General features: G+C 41.6%; 2 protein-coding genes across 8 annotated transcripts in view; both read right to left on the bottom strand.

The window, feature by feature from the left end:
- Positions 1-19,249, bottom strand: part of LOC145934831 (uncharacterized) — a 145,260-nt gene that overhangs the window by 67,469 nt on the left and 58,542 nt on the right. The window lies entirely within an intron of this gene.
- LOC145934838 (uncharacterized) lies at positions 632-16,393 on the bottom strand. Of its 6 annotated transcripts, none has more exons than XM_083035628.1 (3): positions 12,134-16,391; positions 11,733-12,004; positions 632-1,517 (listed from the first exon to the last, which is right to left on the bottom strand). In XM_083035628.1, exon 3 carries the CDS (start codon positions 1,069-1,071, stop codon positions 766-768), a length of 306 nt encoding a protein of 101 aa, XP_082891754.1. In that variant the 5' UTR covers positions 1,072-1,517; positions 11,733-12,004; positions 12,134-16,391; the 3' UTR covers positions 632-765. The 6 variants fall into 6 exon arrangements, 5 of the variants coding, with proteins under 5 accessions (XP_082891754.1, XP_082891755.1, XP_082891759.1 ...); XM_083035629.1 differs by having other exon boundaries at positions 11,733-12,075; positions 12,296-16,391; XM_083035633.1 differs by having other exon boundaries at positions 12,296-16,391.

The raw sequence follows: 19,249 nt of genomic DNA, 5'->3' as shown, positions 1-19,249 counted from the left end.
TTTCAATATCGAAGATATTTTAAAAATATCAAGTTCTGGGGAAAGACGTTAGAGTTCTGAATCGTACTCAATAAGACAAGAAAAAACGTGAAAACCGTATGACTGTATCTATTATAGTTTCGAAGAGATTGATTTTTTAAAATTAATACACTTTTACGAAACATTTAGAAAATCACGAACTCTAACGTTTTTCACGAGAACTTGATATTTTAGAAATATCTTCGATATTAAAGGTACGTTTTTTTATCTAAAAATTATTGCAGAACTCTTTCAAAAAATAATCAGGAACTATATAAGAATGGAATTCGTTATTAAAGGGCTCGCGAATAATAGATTTCCTTCCCTTGCGCCGCAACGCGCCGTTCTATTATTTTGTTTTCATCCTATATTGATATGAGATAATTCGATCGAAGAGAAAAGTTCTTCAACAAGTCGACGAGCAAATTTTTATTATATCGCTATCAAAATAATTTTCACGTCGCGTGAAATAACTAAACGACCTTCAAGGTGCAGTCAATAAACTCGGAGAATTTCCTGACACGCTCGCAATGACAACGATGACGACGTCGTCGTCGTCGTCGTTGCCTCTTTATTCGCGCGCACAACTCAACAGCTTACCACATGAGCTCTGTGATGCTGATGGTGCATAGTGTGATGATGATGGTGCCTCTTCTCCTTGGCGTGGTGCTTGGCATGGTGTTTGCTGCCGCGATGCGGCGGATAAGTGTGATAAATCATGTTGACGCCGTAGCAGGGCGGCTGGCGTCACCTGACCTCGGCGATGCCACACTTGGAGACACCCATCTGCTGGCCGCCGCCCTGATGATGGTGACTCGCCGTCAAGCCGCCCGGCGTCTTCCGCGACACCGACGTCGTCGTCGTCTCGGTCGGCGACTTCTCGGCGTCGTCCCTTCGCGCCGATTCTTCCAGAGTTATATCGTCGTCGTCCTGGATGTTCACGGTAAAGGCAACGTGATGATGCGGCACTAGCTTCACAGTGGTGCCAATGGGCGTCACCGTGGTGGCCGGGTCGAGCTTCACCAGGGCAGCCTGCAGCTCCAGGGCGTCCATCTTTGCGAGAGCACCCGAACACGCTTTCCTCTCCCGATTTCGCCGGATTAAAGTTATACGGCGTTATCTTCTGCTCGTTCGATCGTCTATTATGATAATCTCGATTACGAGTTCACTAAGGTGACATTTCCTCGGCTTCTCCGGGTTTCACAGAGTAAACCGAAAGCTCCATCGGGAGGTATAACGCGATCCAATGGTTATCTCTATTTCGCCATCGAGATCTCGCGTCTCTACTTCAGAGAGTCGAGAGTTTCACGAGAATTCGTCGTAAATGATTTCGATCTGTCGAGATTTATCAGCGTCGTATTGAATCATCACACTTGAATGTTTGTCGTTTTGGCACGGTGAAAAAGATCGTTAATAGTATCTCGATGTGCACTCAGAGATATTTTAAATACGATGTAGTAGTGATTTATGGAAATTTCCGTACTTTTCTCACGAATTATCTATATATTTTGATTTTTATTAAAATTTCGTACATTACCCTGACTTAATAGCGGCGGAAAATTATTCACAGAATTTATGCAGAGTGTCTCAGAATTACCGGATATTCAAAGGCACTCTCTTAAGATTCATGAATGAAAAATACTTATATCGAATCGCCCTAATGCAAAAAGCTATATAAAAAAATACACGTTATATTGAGAAACAGAGTCAATCGGTCTCGAGGACATTTCGCAAGGATATAACGATTCAGCCGATCACGCACGTCTTTACGTGCAACTAATTTTCGCACAATCACCGACCTCTGATTACATCTAGAATATTTTTTTGCGACGAGAGCGTTGCAGAGGAAACGATTGTCTGTGGGAGAAATGGAAACGACGTTACGATCACACATCGACGGGGAGCAGTTATCCTGCCTCCGTCACGGTCATTATTCGCGAACTACGTCGGAGAGGTCGCGTGACCATCTTCGTTACGTGCTGATAAATGTCGGGTTCATTCCGTTGCGTCTACCGCGAACTACTATTTATTTTATTGTGCCATCCGTCGCCGATCGCCACGAAGGATGGCCGCGAATGCAAATTGGCGGCTGGTACGCCATTAGGTATTTTAAAATACGTTGGAGAGACGTATAAGTTATATTTATAGGCAGATTTAGGAAAGACGGCAACTAAGTCTTGCTTATATATGTATACGTATATGTGTGTATACATATAAAAAATATACTGCGAGTAAATTGGTCCTCGTAGCTGTACCTTTTGTGAATCTAAGCATTTCTTCGAGAGAGAGAGCCGAATACATATTTATAAGAGAGAATGCACTACATCTCTACGAAAGTAGATATATCGATTCGTCGATCCACCCGCGCGTTTTCCGATGGAAATATTTCGCGAGCGAGTTTCTGGATCTGTACATGAAATGGAAGTAAAACGCGAGTTTAAGACTTCTCGGTACTCCGATTTGGTCATCTCCGAAAGAGTGACGTCAGCGTCGTCGCTGAAATGGGAAAATATGTACGTTTCGTTTATCGTCATCTCCATACGATACTCGTTTTATATGTATCTTTGGATGTAGATACGTTTCTTAACCGGATTACCGAGATATCAAAGTGTTTTTATAAAAGTTCCAATTGCATTAAAAGTATTAATGACGCGCGCATAAAGAGAACCGATATGTTCTTTTTTTTCATGTCATTGAAATTATTAATTAAAATTCCCTGGCAACGCCCGACACATTAGTTCCCACGTTTTCGCAAGCCTGGAGGCTTTCTTCGCGCGCGTGGGACGCGCGGCCGATCGATGAAAAAAAAAAGCTGAAGGGCGGGATAAAGGCGAACGGAATCGGGCTTTGTTTGAATCTGCACGATCGCGTACGGGGACGGATTTCCTGTTATGAGGCAGCGGCCTCTCATCGCGCAGCATGATTCATATTCCCGACGTCTGGCGGTGTGCCGGCTAGGAGGCAGGGAAATTTGCATACAACATCTAGAAGGTAGACGTTCGTGTATCCGTGTGCCGTTGCTCCTTTTGGAAAAGAACCGTCTGAAACCCGAGACTCTCTAAGAACTCGCGCGTATCAGTGGGTGGACGCGGAGACTATCTATATGTACGTCGAGAGAGGACCACACGAGGTGCGCAATGTCGAAGCTGCAGCGAGATGTGGTACAAATGCTACGAGATGCGAAACGGTAAAAGGTCAAATGTCCCTTTTTATTGAAAATTTGGACGACAAAAAATGTTGTTTGAAACAAGTCTTTACACAATTTTTTTTTATTTTGCCTCCTAATTTGACGACGGATTCTACAGACTGGAAAGTCGACGATAAAAAAGATAAACGAGATTCTTAGAAAAATGAGATCCCTTTTCGACATGGCAGTTTCTTCGTGGTAGAGAGCTGGTTCTCTGTGACCAGGTAATCGAACGGGACAGAGGGGATGAACGGCCGGTTAAAGACCCGAGAAAAGAAAGAAAAAGAGAGAAAGAGCGAGAGAGATCCGTCTGATCACATTTTCGCGCATTAAAGCGTTCCGTAAAACTGCTTAAAAATTCACGCGGGTCTAAATCTGCGGAGAGAATTATGAATGCGTAAAATCCGTCGACGGATTGTCGTACCGGGGGAGGGAGAAAAAAACGTTTCTTTCTTCACGCCCAAGTTTTATAGAGAGCTTTATCTTACTTTATGTTCGCGCGCGCGGAGCCGAAAGCTGCGGGCGCAGGTATTCGCGGGAGGAATTTCAAGGGCACGCGCGGGTTCGCCGTCGAGTCAGTCTGGGTCTCTCTCCTCTCGAAAGGACGGTCAGTGCACCGTCGAGATCCTTTGTGCAAATCGGCGGCGGCCAGCGGTGCGCATCTAAATCACGTTGGCGTGGCATTAAAAGCTATTAGGAACCACCCACGAGTCCGCCGGTCCTTCAACGAGAGAAATCGCGTGACGTAGCCACCTGTCGTCGTTGTTTCAACAACGATGTTTTACGGTGTGCCCGCCGTATATACGATTTCCACGACGAGTAACATATTATTGCGGCACTTAGCGATACTCGGATAGAGATAGATGCAAACGAGAAACGTTCGGGTGACGTTCTGTATCGGCTCGTAAAGTCGCAGCAATTCGCAAGGACTCCAGTGGCGAACAAAGCATCCGAGAGAGCCGTATGTTGTAGACTCCCTTGTCCAGGTCCCGACAAGCTTACTTAAAGCTGGCACTTAATAGCACTTTACGGGTAAGATCTCAGTGAGACGACGGTTTTATTGCCACTCTAATAAAGTAATGGGTCTAGGTGAAGTCGGCCGCGATATGAAGTTGTCCAATCTCACCGGGAAGAAAACTGATTTCTTTCCGAGCATAAAAGAGTACGGTCGTGCGAAACTCCGGATTGATAGAGCGAACGTGATTACAAAGGAGAGATGCGTTTCGCAGAATGGATCTTGAAACCGGACGGACAATGGTACTCGCAGTGTTTAGAACGTCACGATCTCCAGTATATCGTTGTGAGAGACGAAAGAGCTGCGAGAGTCAACACAATAAGAAGAGAGAAAAGAAAAGATGGTAAAGAGAAGAAGGTGGTAAAGAAACAAGCACGGTAGTCTCATTCGCAGTCATAATGACAACGTTCCTATCTACTATAACTACTCGGCGTCAAGCTGCGGATAATTAAAGGGCGTGGAGAGACCATAAGCAGGTATATACGCGCAAAAATACCGGAAGTAACTCCCAGTCCGAGCATCGGTTAGATCGTAGCCGAGTCGTAGCGAGAGATCTTGCGCTTAATAAGTGGGAAACTGTTTGCCGATACCGCCTGGATTCGATCTTACGCCGCCATTAATCTCCGGGAAATGCGAAGACTCATGCTTGCGAGAATGCGATCCTCCCAGTTGAACGTAATTAAAAAAAAAAAAAAAATTAAAACGCTCGTTCTCCTCGTCGTGTATATCCGGGTTAAAAATTCGCGAGTGATATTGAAAGTTTAATTATCGTTTTGCATTTTATTTCGTATAACAGTCCGAACAAAAATTGCAAATTGCAATCAAATCCGTGCTTGATTCACCGCATATTTTTCGTAGTTTTCGTGTTCAAAATATTTCATTTACGCAGTGGAAAAAGAAAAGGAACGCAAGATGCAGAATTACAGACGAAAACAACCTTGAAAGCGCGAGATTACATTGTAGATTTAATTAACGCGGTTTCCACTTGTTTTTTTCAAGCCGCTTTAGGTTGGACTATCATCCCCCCGGAGAGAGAACGGCCGTTATACCCCTCGTTTCCTACACCCAGAACCGTCTCGTAATTTCTCATTAATCAATTAAGCGTAGCAGTATAATGAAGTTTATTCATCAATAAAGCGCCAGGTTATTTAAGTTTGTATGCAGCCCCGCCATATCTCGGAACTCGTGTACCGCTAATTCGCGCTTGCTTGAGCAATTATGTACAATGATAATCCGAGTTATGCGATATCTCTCCTCGCTACTGTATCCTTAATATGATTTTCGCGCAGCGCACTAACTGCAGTCACTATCACATTGTTCAAACAATAAAATATTAAAAGAAAATATTAATACCAAAAATAAAATATTAAAAGAACACGAAAGTTGTAATTGTAATTCGAGACAATTTCCTAGACTTTTAGAAAATCTTTTATAAATGTATTATCAAAGTTAAACCCCGTTGTATACTTAAGAAGTTGATTATAAGTTTCGAATTAACTCATCGAGCAATCAAATCGAGGCGACCAATGTTTTATTCGCAATTCACTATGACTTCGCGAAATTATAATATCGAGTGGGACACGATTCCGCTCTTCATCGTGAAAGAGCAACCCCCTTAAAAAGCCGCGCGCGATCGAAGTCGCGTGATAAGAGAACCAAAGAGGCCCCTCAGCCACCGGCTATGATCCTCGAACGTAACCGAAGCGTAGCTCGATTACACGATTAATGTCGGCAATGCACGAAACATCGATATTAATAAAGGGGACGGAGAGAGAGCGGCGGCAGAGTATATTTTCTATTAGCTCCGCGGTGTGTTCACGGTTAAACATGAGCGCAATTCGATGAAGAGAAAGGGAAAGGGAGGAGGGAAGAGGTTCACCGTCCGTTATACCACCCGGTAACGATGGGTGGAGATCGAAGCACTTTCTTCATTTTTTCTCCCCTCCTCCCCCTTTCTTTCTCCCTCGCGCTCTTCTTCGGGTGCGGCAGCAACTTGGCTCTTAAGTGGGGTTACGTGATGAGGGTCGCTTGTTATTGCCACATAATACCAGCCCCGTCACGTAAGTGCTAAGTGCAAAAGCTATTGCTGTCGCTGTTGCTGCTGCGGGGTTGCTGCTGTCGCGGCGAGATTAGCCGTGGTAACAGTAGGCGATAATCAGGATAATAACGAACTTCGCCGAACCGACCCGTTTCTTCTCTTATCCGCCGGCTATCTACTATAAATTCTCTCGCGATTCCGTACTTTTTTTCCCCTGGAGCGAGCCTCAGGCGCTCCGTTTTACGGCGAGTATCTCAGCCATCGGCAACCTTCGGCGCGCCCATCAATCCTTTCGACACCGAAGTCTATTTTTCACCGAAGGATCTGGCCTATTTTCTCAGAAATCTCTTCAAGATTTTCTGTTCTCCTCGACCTCGAAGCGCGCATTGGAGGAAGATCAGTCCCGATTTATCAAAATAATTAACGCGAAATAAATGAAAAAAATACCATGTTTATTAAACGTTGCGTTAAATAATAGATTAATTACAGTCTCAAAAGGAAATCGATGAAAATTCGCATTTAAAATTCTTACTTAGATAAGATAAGATTAGTAAAGAAAGCGATAAAATTATCTATCCGATTCTTGTGCACGCTTGGAAAGAAGTCAACGATTGAAGAAAATGTTGTCCGCGCAAATGTTGCTCCGGAGATAAGCCTGGGCACAATTGATAACAAGTGGCACCATATAGAATCGAATAAATGGGCGATTACGTCCAGAAAACCGAACGAAAGAAATCACAGGGATTGTACAAAGGAAGAAGTAAAACGCACAGATATACCAGATAGAATCGAAAGAGCGATTGAAAAAATCATAAACTCTGTATTCGTGGAATTCAATTCAATCCTCGATTTACGATAATAAATGATCGAGAAGATTGAATAACTATATATATAAATCGATTTATTATTAAATATATATATCGCGTCTTCAACAAAATGCAATATCCGATTTACGATAGATATATTGATTCAATGTTAATATAACAAAATCGATACCGGATTAAATTAAAGATAACGAGTTATATCGGATGGAGAAAAGCATGTAACGTTTTCTCATTGAGTCGTAATGGAGCAGAACACCATAATTCTGTAATAGGAGTTGTAATAAGAAATATTCGCCGTGTCTCAGACAGACTTATTTCCGCGCGTCACTCTTCTAAGGTTTCAGAGAGCGAGCTGGCAAATTGTAAACATACCGCAGTTTATATATCGAGAGACGAGTGTTTCGTAACCATCGGCAAACGTTTATTTGCGATAACTGCCGCATCGGGATTGAACGAGATGATTTATCGATTCCGAAGCGAAGCGCTGGCGCGATTCGAAATGAGATACGAAATGACTTCGCGGTCCCTCGGAAGTATCTTTCGTTCTTTTGTGACTTTTTTTCCCCCGTAATTGTTGGCGAAATAAACTGCCGGAAAATTTGCTTTTATTTTCGTGGTCTCGTTCGTTCTCTTTTTTCATTAATTAATATAGCAGGGAGATATATACACGCACACACACAATATATGTAAGTATATACTTGGAAGTTATAAAGGCAACACACTCATAAAGCGGAATATGGAGGAGAAGAACGGAAGAATGTCACGAAACGGCGGAGACAAACTGCGTCCATTTGCGGCACGTGAAAGGATTATGGTGGATCCTGTATAAAAGCCCGGCGAATTGCGCATGCTGGAAATTTCTGCTGGAATGCATTTTTAACGAGGACTGGGATGCGGCGCGAGAGAGACTTTTCACATGTGATAGGCTTACATATTCTAGCCTTTGTGCTAAATCAATTAAAATACATGCCAATGTGGGAGAGAGAAATTAAAAAATAATGTAACGTATGAATATGTATAAGAGATAGTTGCCAGATGACCCGCGGCGAAATGTCTAATCCCAGATGCAATGCTCAAATGTCGTTTCGCCGGAAAGTACAAACAGTATAAGCAAAGAGAAGACCATCGCGTGCGCTTTATAGTGTACACGTGTCAAGGAAGAATAGAGATAGAGAGTTTGGTCTGCGCGACCGTTGTAAAATTTTACTTTGTGCTGTACATAGAATGTACTTCGATACTGGTGGGTCGGCCTGATTTACATCGCGTAACCTGTGAAACTTGGACGGGAAATGGAACCGGGTAAGAAATCGATGTCGCACGTAATGCATATTTTTCGCGAAAGTAATTTTTTTCGTTTGTTTCTCTTTTTTCAATTTCTAAGCTGTCAACAACTCGACATATACATAGAGGATGCCTGTTTAACAACAACAAAGCGTTATTTTTCAAACAAAATATTTCGCGCAGAACTCAAATCGGAAATTACAATAAAAAAATATTCGAAGCGCGAAAATATTTGTTTAATTTCGCGACGATGCGACGCGAACGCCCACGTGTTGTCTCGTTGGCTGATATTCTTTCGTATATATATTGTACATACCGATTCTTTTTATGCATATTACGCTTTTGCGTTTTTTTTTTTTTTTTTTTTTTGGCACAAAACTACATATTTACGCCCACATCGATCTCGCGCAAAATTCCATTTCTTCGAACTTCCGTATCGAGGGTCCGCCTGTTGCACCCGATTCGCGAGTAACGAGGGATCGATCGCCGGTCGATCGATCAGGATTAGTGCCGGACGATAAATCAATCAACAGCTGGAATTTGCTTGAGCATGACCAATTAATACGCCCGGTTAATGATTTATCACGACAATGTGGCCAATGTGCATGTAGCTGTTCTCACGATCGGTATATTTAGAGATTACTCTTTGATCTCCCTTTCTCTCTTTTGGCTCATTAACTTCTACACAGTCTGAGCAGTTTTAGATTTTGGATTTTCAAGACCGCCAATCACATGTACCGAAATACAATAATAAAATTATGAATTAAAAATTACATTCTCTTTTAGCAAAATAACAGAAAAATTTATAAAAATTGTATACACGATGAGAATTGTTGCGAAATTTAATTTCCGTGTTTTGTAATCTTCCCGCAAAGACTCTTATTAAATGAAACTCGAGTACGACTTTCCAAAATGCTCCTTTTATAGACAATAAACGCTCAACTTTGTGCGGCACAAGCATTGTTTTAAATTTTAATCATATAGTACTTCTCTACTAATTTTCTCACGGACGTACTTAATAACTTATATTAAACGAATCTTAATTACCCGAATGGATCCAAAGCGCCTGTTTCAAACATGACAATATGGACACAGATGATTCACTTTACGCAAGGCAAGGGTTAATGCTTTAATTGTCTCTTCGAGAGACCTTCATCAGTCGCGAAGAAACGTTTCAAGTCCCTGTTACATATCCTTTCTCCCAGTGACGGATTTATATATATATATGTGTATATATATATAGAGTTATTTTAAAATTTTCATTCGCTTTTGCTCGTTAGAAGCCGAGATCAGATATCAGAGATATTCGCAATTAAATATTAAAATGGAGAGCGGATACATTATTATTCTTTTCAGGTTTCAGACATTCTCGTGGGCGTTCGTAATGCTCGTAGATCTCTCTCCTAGACAATACGCGTGTAACGCTCGAACAGATAAAACGGTCCCGCATCTGCGGCGTGAACGTATCGTAATGGGTCCGCTTGAGTCACGCTCGGGCATTCTTATGTATTTTCGCGCTCGCCACCTGGCTTCATATCGCGGGTCTCGCCCCGACCGTCGGATATTTTACGCACCTCGGATGTGTTTACGAGCGAGCCTGCGAGCTTGAATCTACACGCGCGGAACGAGATTCCGGGTATCGCTGTGAGAGCGAGATGCTGACGACGACGAAGACGTGGACGTCGGTCGATCGATCGATCGATCGTCGCGAGGGCGAAACCTCCGGCACATCTCTCCCATGTCGAGTCTCGGCTATATGTTCCTACGGGAATGTTCCGACGCCTTTGTGTGGCCGATTCCGAAAAATACCGACAGGGAATAAGAAATCGTAGAACCGAAGATTCTCGGCAGTTATTCCTGCTCGCTGTCGGAATTTATCGAGGCTGAATTCCGTACAACGAAAATATAGAATTTATACTCCTAGACACTAGATAGAAAATGTATTTCAATCGACATATATTTCACTTAATATTTAATTATAAAAAAAATTAAAAAATGTCATTAATTAAATCGATGAGAAATAGAATTTTGTTCATATCTTTTAATATTTTATTGCAATGTGTATGAATTTGCCAATGTAATAATGCAATTACTACAAATTTTATTGATTATGGCAAAGTTTAACCTGCACCACACGCACAGATATGAATCCGAGATAATTTTAATTAATTCGTTTGTAATTAAATGTGAAATTAAACGAACTATATATATATATACTGCTCGTCGTTTTAATTGTTAAAATAGAATTTATTGGCGTACTATAAATTGTTGCTGACAGGTACGATGATAAAAATGCGGGATTTGCACGAACAATTTATATCCGCAGCAGTAAATACAACGATTATAACGCAACGGTGACAGACTTTATGCCGTTTACGAAGTATATTTTGCAAAACGAAGAGCGCCGTTTCGAGTATTATACCATATTATAGCTTATTAAATCCGACAGATGGTAATCCCCTGTTTATATCGCATCCGACTTACTTTCTGCTACGTGTCAACGCTCGTGCCAACTTTTCCATAGTGTTCAAAACATGTCCCACAGCTCCTTTCTACCCTTTACTCTTCGAAACTCGACTTGCATCTACGTTTGAGATTGAATAAAAAAAAATTTAATTTAACTAAAGCATATTCCCGTCCAAAAATCCATGTTCAAACATGTTTGCATTGATTTTTTCTGACCGCCAAACGAGGCCTTGTAGCTTCTCCCGAGCGTGTTGCCACATCGGTCATGGCTGCGACACGATCGCTATATAGACACGATCGTTGATATAATAGATCCACGCAAGTCTCTCGCACGCGATCGCACGTTCAATCGAGCCGACGCATGTATGAATACGTAAAAGATGTACGGGACGAAATATTATTCGGAATGGCAGCAACGTGATCGCGATAAATTCGTGTTTATACGCTAAACAAAAGTAGCAGCTGAAAAGTCGCAGCTACAATTTTCGAGGCTAATTGGGCGAATTATTTCAACGTGATTGCTCGATTACTGACAGATCAATTTAAAAGTCGTTTTAATGTTCGTTGCTGTCTAAAGCTGTCTCTCAATAACGGGTATAGTTTCAGAACTAATTTGCAGTTCTCTCTCTGTCTCACTCGCTCTCTCTCCCTCTCTTTATCTCTATAATTCAAGAGACTGCCGCTTGAATGCAGAACGACATATGTCTCTTGAACAATTTAATTAGTCAAATGCAATTTGTCCAATTAATACGGTTTCGTACATAGATTTCTATAAACGTAATTCACATAAATTAATTTTGAAGTTTTACGATAAAATGTATGATATATATAGTTTTTTATTTTTTTATATATTATTTCTTCCTGTCCCTTTTTCAAGAATAACTTTATCGGTATATGACTCACGCTAGGAAGTCAAACAAGTTTACTCGGTAGAGTAGACCTTTTTCAGAGGTATTCGTGAAACGGATTGGCAAACTTGATTTCACACGTTTCACGCAGTTTCTTCCTCAACTTCGTCTTCTCGTCATAAAGTGGTAGTAAAACGGACGTATACAATCGCGAAAAAGAAAAATTGCGAAGCACAAGGAAGCCTCGTAAATACGTTTCGCGCTTATACACTTTCATCCTGGCGATGACCTCTCGCGAGGTCGTGTCGGTTGATCCCGATCGTAAATCTAAACAGCAAAGTTAGGGTCAGTTCCGATCGATGAAATTTGCTCGGCAATCTCTCCTCCTCTTTTTCTCTCTACGTCATAATCTTACAGATATATATATATATATATATATATATATATATATATTACAGAAGAAAAAAAATGAAAATCTCATTAACCACGGTGAACGACGATGCCGTTAACCGGCCCGTACAAGTGCGGTGTCGAAACAACACGATGTCGTCGACCGACACTCATACATCCGCGTGTGCACTTTTTTGCCTCTTTGACTTTTTTTTCGAGATTTCTTACGTTTTCGAAACTTTTCCGAAACTTCTCCACCATACACACATACACACGCGCGCGCGCGCACGCGAACACTTCTCGTCCTCTCGTCGGCAATTTCGAACGAATGGGAGCGGCACACGCCGTCGTGAGCGCGGAAAAACGGGACGACTTCCTCGACGATAAGCGAGAGCACGACACCGCGACACACAATGCGACGGCGACGGCGACACGTTTGCGAATCCCGATCAGAAAACACGACGACTCCCGCGCGCTCGCTCTCGCTGGACCACCCTCGGAGCGCCCGCGATTCTGCGACTCTCCCTTCGTCTCTCGCTCGCTCACCCGGTCCGGCGTTATATGCCGACGAACCACCCTTACCGGATTTCCCCCCTCCTGCCGCGCCTCCCTACCTAGGAAACGAGGGAGTTCGCTGGGGTGGGATCAATATGAGGTTGGACGAACGCGGGAAATTCGCGCGCAGGTCCTTTCCACCCTCGACGCGCGATGGATACACCACCCCCGTGGATATCCTCCCCTTCCCTCGGTTTCTCCCGACGTCCTCCACCCGCGACCTCCCCGCCGTCTGTCCTACCATCTATATATCCGTGCCCAACCCCGCCGTTCTTTTCTTTTCTTTTTTCTTTCTTTGTTTCCCTCTTCCTTTTTCCGTTGTGTTCCTCTGTGGTGTTCGTGACCCGACTCGCACCGCCAACGAGAGAAGTCGAGGCCTCGCTCGGTCGCCCCGTTTCCTTCCACGACCCTCACCTAATCACATCCACGCACCTTCCTTCGTTTACTTACTCGCGTTAGCCCTGACTCACATACGTCATTCTCATCCGCTGGTAGAGGATACGGTTAAAGAGCTGGGGCTAAGTGAATTTCTCTGCTGTCGGATGCCCCTCGAAGGCAGCGATTGTCTCGATATTGAAAACCCATGGATGCTACACAATCGCTCGTAATTATTTACCCACTCACTGCCATCTCTTTCGTTCTAGATTAATTTATTTTAGAACCTTAGAATGATTTATCAATTGTGTTTATTATTAAGATTTTTACTTTTAGAATAAAAAGGATTTTTCTTTGTTATCGCGTCTTTGAGAAATATGAAAAATATGAATGAGCAAATAAAACGAATAATAAAATGTTTCTTACAACAAAGTTGCCATTTCATGTTATTTGTTACATTATAATATGTATATATAATTTTATTAAATTACATTATGTATCTCTTTCTTATTTCAAAGAAAAATTTTTACAACCGTACATTTCCGTATTTTTTTTTTTCTAGTTTCTTCTTTTCTTACTCCTGGTTCTAATTGCAACTATGGTCTCTTCTCTGAAAATTTTATTTTCTTATTTAAATACTCTGTATTACTTTCTTATTATTTTGCTGCATTTTCATATATGTTTTCAAGGAAAAGTATATCCTCTCAGAAAACTAAAATAAATAACTAATTCCTAGCACCACATTAAACTTTTGATACAATTTTATCACTTTTCCCGATTTCCGTGATTTGAACGCGGAAAATTGATATTATTCGCATCGCGATCTCAAGAAGTTGCCGAAATTCAAGGATAACTATTAACGTCGTCGCCTTTGGCAAAAGTTCTCGAAATGCCTCGCGTAACAAAGTCCCTCTTTACGAGCGAATCGAGAGTCATGCGAAACGACGCTCGCAATTCGAGAGCCGTCTTCCGAGCCGGCAAAAAAAATTTTAATGAACTATAAACCGTCGCACGAGCATACCTTATCATACGGCCAATGTAAGAGGGAAGTTATAGACCGTAAACTCGCGACGTGTTACGCAGCTCGTAGCGTTCGCAGAGTCGTTCTGCTTTTAATCAGCACCGTCATCCGTTCCTAGAAACGAGCGGCTTTTATTCCATCTTCCCGTCCACAAGGAACAGGTTTCCGCGATGAGCCAACTTTTTCCCGGAATCCCGTGGGAAAGTCTTGGTAAATACCTCTCGATTAGCGCCGCACTATATAGACTAAAATAGATAACTCCCTCGGATACGGACTCCTCATGTGAAATGGATTTTCTAATTCGCGCCACTTTTGACAATACGACACGTGTAAAGGATTAAATCCAGTCTAATATAAAAAATACAATATAATAATAATGATAATATTAATAATAAAATGTAATCCAAGATCTTAGCATCTCGCGCGATTACTCCAACATTTCTATCATTGAAAAATCGTCCTGTTTCCGTTTCGTCGAATCGACTTGCTTCTTGTCGAGCGAGTTTCAACGATGAGTGAATTTTTCCGCGAATTTTCGTGAACATCCTAAAGAAGTATTGTGGAGGCGCGTGTCTTGGTCGACGTCATTGATATCAACTTTCTAGCCGCGTTACTCTCGGTCGCGTTATATACAGGGAGATCGATACGCGCGAGGTACATACACCCACGTTACAGCCTCCATCCTGCTCTCCCACGACGGAAGTAATCAATTAAAAGTGCTTTCATGCAAACAAGCGGGATTCGACACAAAACAAACGCGGAGATAAGCTTCTGATTTTCCGATTACGATGAATTAGAACCCGCGTTTTCCATCGACGTAGTTTGCGGGAGCGCGATATGAACCTTTGCTCTATTTGTTGAGAAAGTGCTAATTAATGCTGCCATATCCGCGCGGAGTTTCCGCGATGAATTATAAACTCGCGTTTCAAATAAAGCGCCGTCTGAGAGCATCCCAGCATCCCAGCACGGGATAAAGGATGCATATGATAATGTTATTTGATAATACGATTTCCATTGCTATTCGATTTAATAAAATATTATACGCGTGAGCGAATAGGTTAAAAGTCAGAACTGCATCGACTTTAATTTCAAATCACGTCGACATATCATTGTGCATCTAACCGTTTATCACATAAACAATTACAGAGTTATCAGCCCACGCTCAATTTTGGAGAAATGTTATTTCTAAGCATCTCTGTCCCGAGTTTCTACTTTCTCTCTGGATCTCACGTTATCGTTAGGTGTCGCGAATCTCATTCGTTAAATAATAGATCCATCACGAAAATACCATCGTTATATATAAAAAGAGTCGACCCACACACTATTGGAGTCGATTATTTGATTGTATACTGGCGCATCGTCGCCTACTCTTAATCTTGTTTTAAAAAATCCCGTATTGCATAGTCTCGAAACGGACAGATGACACAACTTGACATGGCGCAGCTGATTATTGATGCAATCGAACGCATACCACGTGGTAGATACAAAGAAACGTTTCATCGTTGCATCGGCGTCGAATTACATTACATACGATCGCACTTCCGCTTCTTGTCATGTAATTATTTCAAGCTTGCGTTGTGGCTTGCCGATGCAAAGCTACGAATTTATGAATGATTACGATTCAAGTATGAAACGTAATTCAAGTGTCAAATCGCGTAACGCGAGAGAAAGAGAGGAGATGAGCCATAAAGTCGCGAAGATCAAAGTGGCATTTTATTCTACAATTGCTTTCTTTTACTATCTGGTCTTTAAAATGATACGAAAGATTTCTCTTTGAACATAATTTGTTTTTGCAAATCATAATCACATTTCTGCATTTAAGCCTACAAAGTTATTTCTTAGTTCTGTTGGATATATGAAGAACAGCTACTACTAGACGACGACGTGCTCATTGAAATAGCTCCAGACTCGGAGTCTTATCAAATTGCCGCGTATTAGTCCACATTATGTCGTTACGGCCTACTCGCCAAGTTTGTTCGAATTGAAGCACCCGCACTTACAACGCAGTAAAAGCGGAAACTGGAGCACCAAGCTCCTCTCCGAAGAGTTGCATGAAAATATTAAACCATAAGCACATCGAGAACTTCGTATCTACAGAGAACGAAATGCCGAAGCAACAGCGCCCGTATATCCACGAGATCACTGATTACGTGAAGTTCATTCCGATGAGTCAGACGTACTAAAAGTCACTCGCGCGCATATTATGATAATTATATCTGTATCGTGCAAAATTTATGTAAAATGTAATTCATGTAAATTTAACAAATAAATGTACATATATCTCGAATCATTATATTAAAAACAAAAACACATTGTTTTCGTTATATTATACATAATATTCAGTATATATTAGAATTGATATCTGTCGCGTTGGAATTCAGGAATTATTAACTCGCTTGTAATCTCAAACATCAAAGCGACCGCAAATGCCAACGCGATAAATATAAATTATTTCTAAATTGAAGTAGAAGGCTCCGAATATATACAAGGAGTAAAGGAGGAACGGACTAATTGAGAGCCAAACACGATAAAAACGGTGCGAAAATTATTCTTGTCAAATATTATTTATAGTGTACATTTCGGTTGCAATTTCGGACGATTATCGATGGTCGAAAATCCAATAAATTATTTTTACTTATTAAATATTTGCACAATACACACGTATAAATATTAATTATATTATGTATTTATATGAAAATATGTATACGTGCGTGGCATAATTTATATATTTATAGCATGCGCGCGAATGAATTCGCTCGCGATTGCGATCACATCGAGGCGAGCGTCCGATGCCAAATGCTAATTTACGAGCGGTCGCTACTGCCAGGCCTGCTTTTTAGAGATGCGCGACGGAATCTGTATTACAGTTAAATCGCTCGTAGCCGCCGAGAGTATTTAGAATGGCAATGCGGCAGAGAGCGAGAGAGATACGATGGCCAATTCTACCGGGAATCTAAATCTCGCCGAACAGCAACGGCGCCCACATGAACTGGCCTGAGAATCGTATACCCGCATTCCGGGACGCAAATGGATAGATTGACAGTCTGATTGAGTGTCAGAGAGTCTCTCCCGTGTTTACGTGCGCGCGCTCGCATTTACGTTTCCACATGAGCTTTGTGTACTAACACGGATCAACCCAGTCATCGCGAATGAATATTTATGTAACGTTAATCATTTATTTGCATAATTAAGACATAATGATCCTCCCGTTTTCATCCTTTCATCGCCTATTTTATATCTGTGTGAATTAATTTATATGCGCGAATTTTTTGTAATAAAGAAGATAATAAATTATATTCGCGGGCAAACAATATATCTATAATTAATTAAATCGTAGTTTTGTAATTTTTTTTATAATATTCTGTTTTAAAATATTTTTGTAAAATTCCTATCGCTAATATAAATTAGACGCTGATATCACATAATTACACGTGGAAAAAATATTGGTGCTGTCATCTTCACGGCATTGTCTCTCGACTGCATCGTGCATGCCTGCCCGTTCACAACGTCGGCAAAACAGCCTTTCACTGGTCGATAGTAAACTGCATGTTACAGGGATCTACCACATCCGCGATCGTAAGAGCCAGAACGTTATCTTATAAACAATGCGTAGCAAACAATAAAAGAGAAGTCATTTTTTCAATTTTGCTGTTGAAAAATTGAGCGCATCTAAAAATTGATAAAAAAAAATAATTTTCTAGAAAGCAAAGCATCTTGTTTAAAATCTAAGAAATTATTTTCTCATGTACGTGGTACACGTGCAACTCAAGTTTCATTAAATCATTCAACTTTTATAGGGAACAGCAGGATCATAAATGCATGCTGTATACTTTCGATGTAAATAGGCTTTTAGATCAGGCGGATACATTTAATGTTAAATACGAGCTTTTGTCTTACGCACCGAAGCGATCTTAAGCGGTTTAATAACCGGAAACTCGGAGTAATCGTTTATTATATCGTTTGTTAGTTAATTAGTGCGTTAGCTGCGCTTCGTAAAGTCCTCGAGGAACACTGTGTGTCGATCAGACCGACTCTCACATTGTTAGCCGTAATAATCTTATTTGATCGCTCGCAGGGGGACTTGGCAAAAATATGAGAAATATACTGTATCGTCCGCACAACAATTCTCAACTAGGTCGCCCGAGGATGTCACAAACATCTCTCCTCGGAGATGCTGTATTGAAAGACCGTTAAACACGGATATGCTACATATATCGTTCATTACAGCTACATTTCTCTCTTTGCGTCATCTATAAGTATGTGCGTTTTCTATTTCCCTCGTACTTATCAACGCGGAGAAAGAATTAACTTTATCAAAATTGGTTCAGCAAAGTTTGAACAGAATTTTAGAGACTGCAGTTAGCTACCATAAAGCACTGATGCAAACCGGAATCCGCTTGTTTGTTCGCGGCGTTATCTTTCAGACGTTAAGAGTAATGCCATGTGTCCAGATCCGGTTTGTACCGAAGTGCATTCGACCACCATCTGTGTTGACAAAAAGAAATTTCATTTCGGAGAGGAGAGAGACGCACGTGGAAACGCACAACCGGGTGTATCTGAGAGAGAATTTCGGAGCTGCAAATTTCAGTCTCTCTCTCTACAGACATACATATATACGATATCGTTCTATAATCTGTTCCATCGCTGTTATATCTTTCAACAGCGACGATAAACGATTCCGCTGTTCGTAGAGCCGCGCCGGGACGATGGTAAAAGGCACCGTTACAATTAGCGTTCGCAACGAGCAATTTCAAGAACAGCGCCTGCAGGACAGGAGAGCCGGTGCTTATCGCAAGCTCCGATCGGACAGCGAACTCCGCGGACAAGGCGAAGATGAAGGCAGATAAATTTCGCTTAATGAAATATCATTAAATCACATGACCGGGCCATCGTTAAAAGCGCTATCTCAAAAACTTTTTACGGGACGGGCACGAATAAAAACGCGAAAGTTGTCGAGGAAAATAAAATTTATAGCAATACGCACGCGGATGCAACCTTTCGGGTTTTTTGCCGGATAACGTTCGTCGCAACATCGTATTGCTCACGCAAGGGAAAAAAAAGGTAGGCTGCGGCGCAAATTTATTCGACTCGTTCCGAGACGATATCACCTCTCGCGAGATGACATCGATGATACCGCCAATACCGAAAGTGAAATACTTGAAATATCTTGCCAAAAATAGCTTTTAATTCTCCCCGCGTCATGTCATAAATCTAAAATAATGTTTCCATGA

Source organism: Prenolepis imparis, unplaced genomic scaffold (genome assembly GCF_030444845.1).
Source record: "Prenolepis imparis isolate NDT839.2.m4 unplaced genomic scaffold, iyPreImpa1.0 SCAF_4, whole genome shotgun sequence".
Taxonomy (NCBI): Eukaryota; Metazoa; Arthropoda; class Insecta; order Hymenoptera; family Formicidae; genus Prenolepis; species Prenolepis imparis.
The sequence above is the reverse complement of the archived record's forward strand: the minus strand, read 5'-3'. Positions and strand labels throughout refer to the sequence as shown.

Bases quoted from the DNA above. Each gene is read 5' to 3' on its own strand.
- LOC145934838 (XM_083035628.1), bottom strand. From the start codon at position 1,071: ATGGACGCCCTGGAGCTGCAGGCTGCCCTGGTGAAGCTCGACCCGGCC.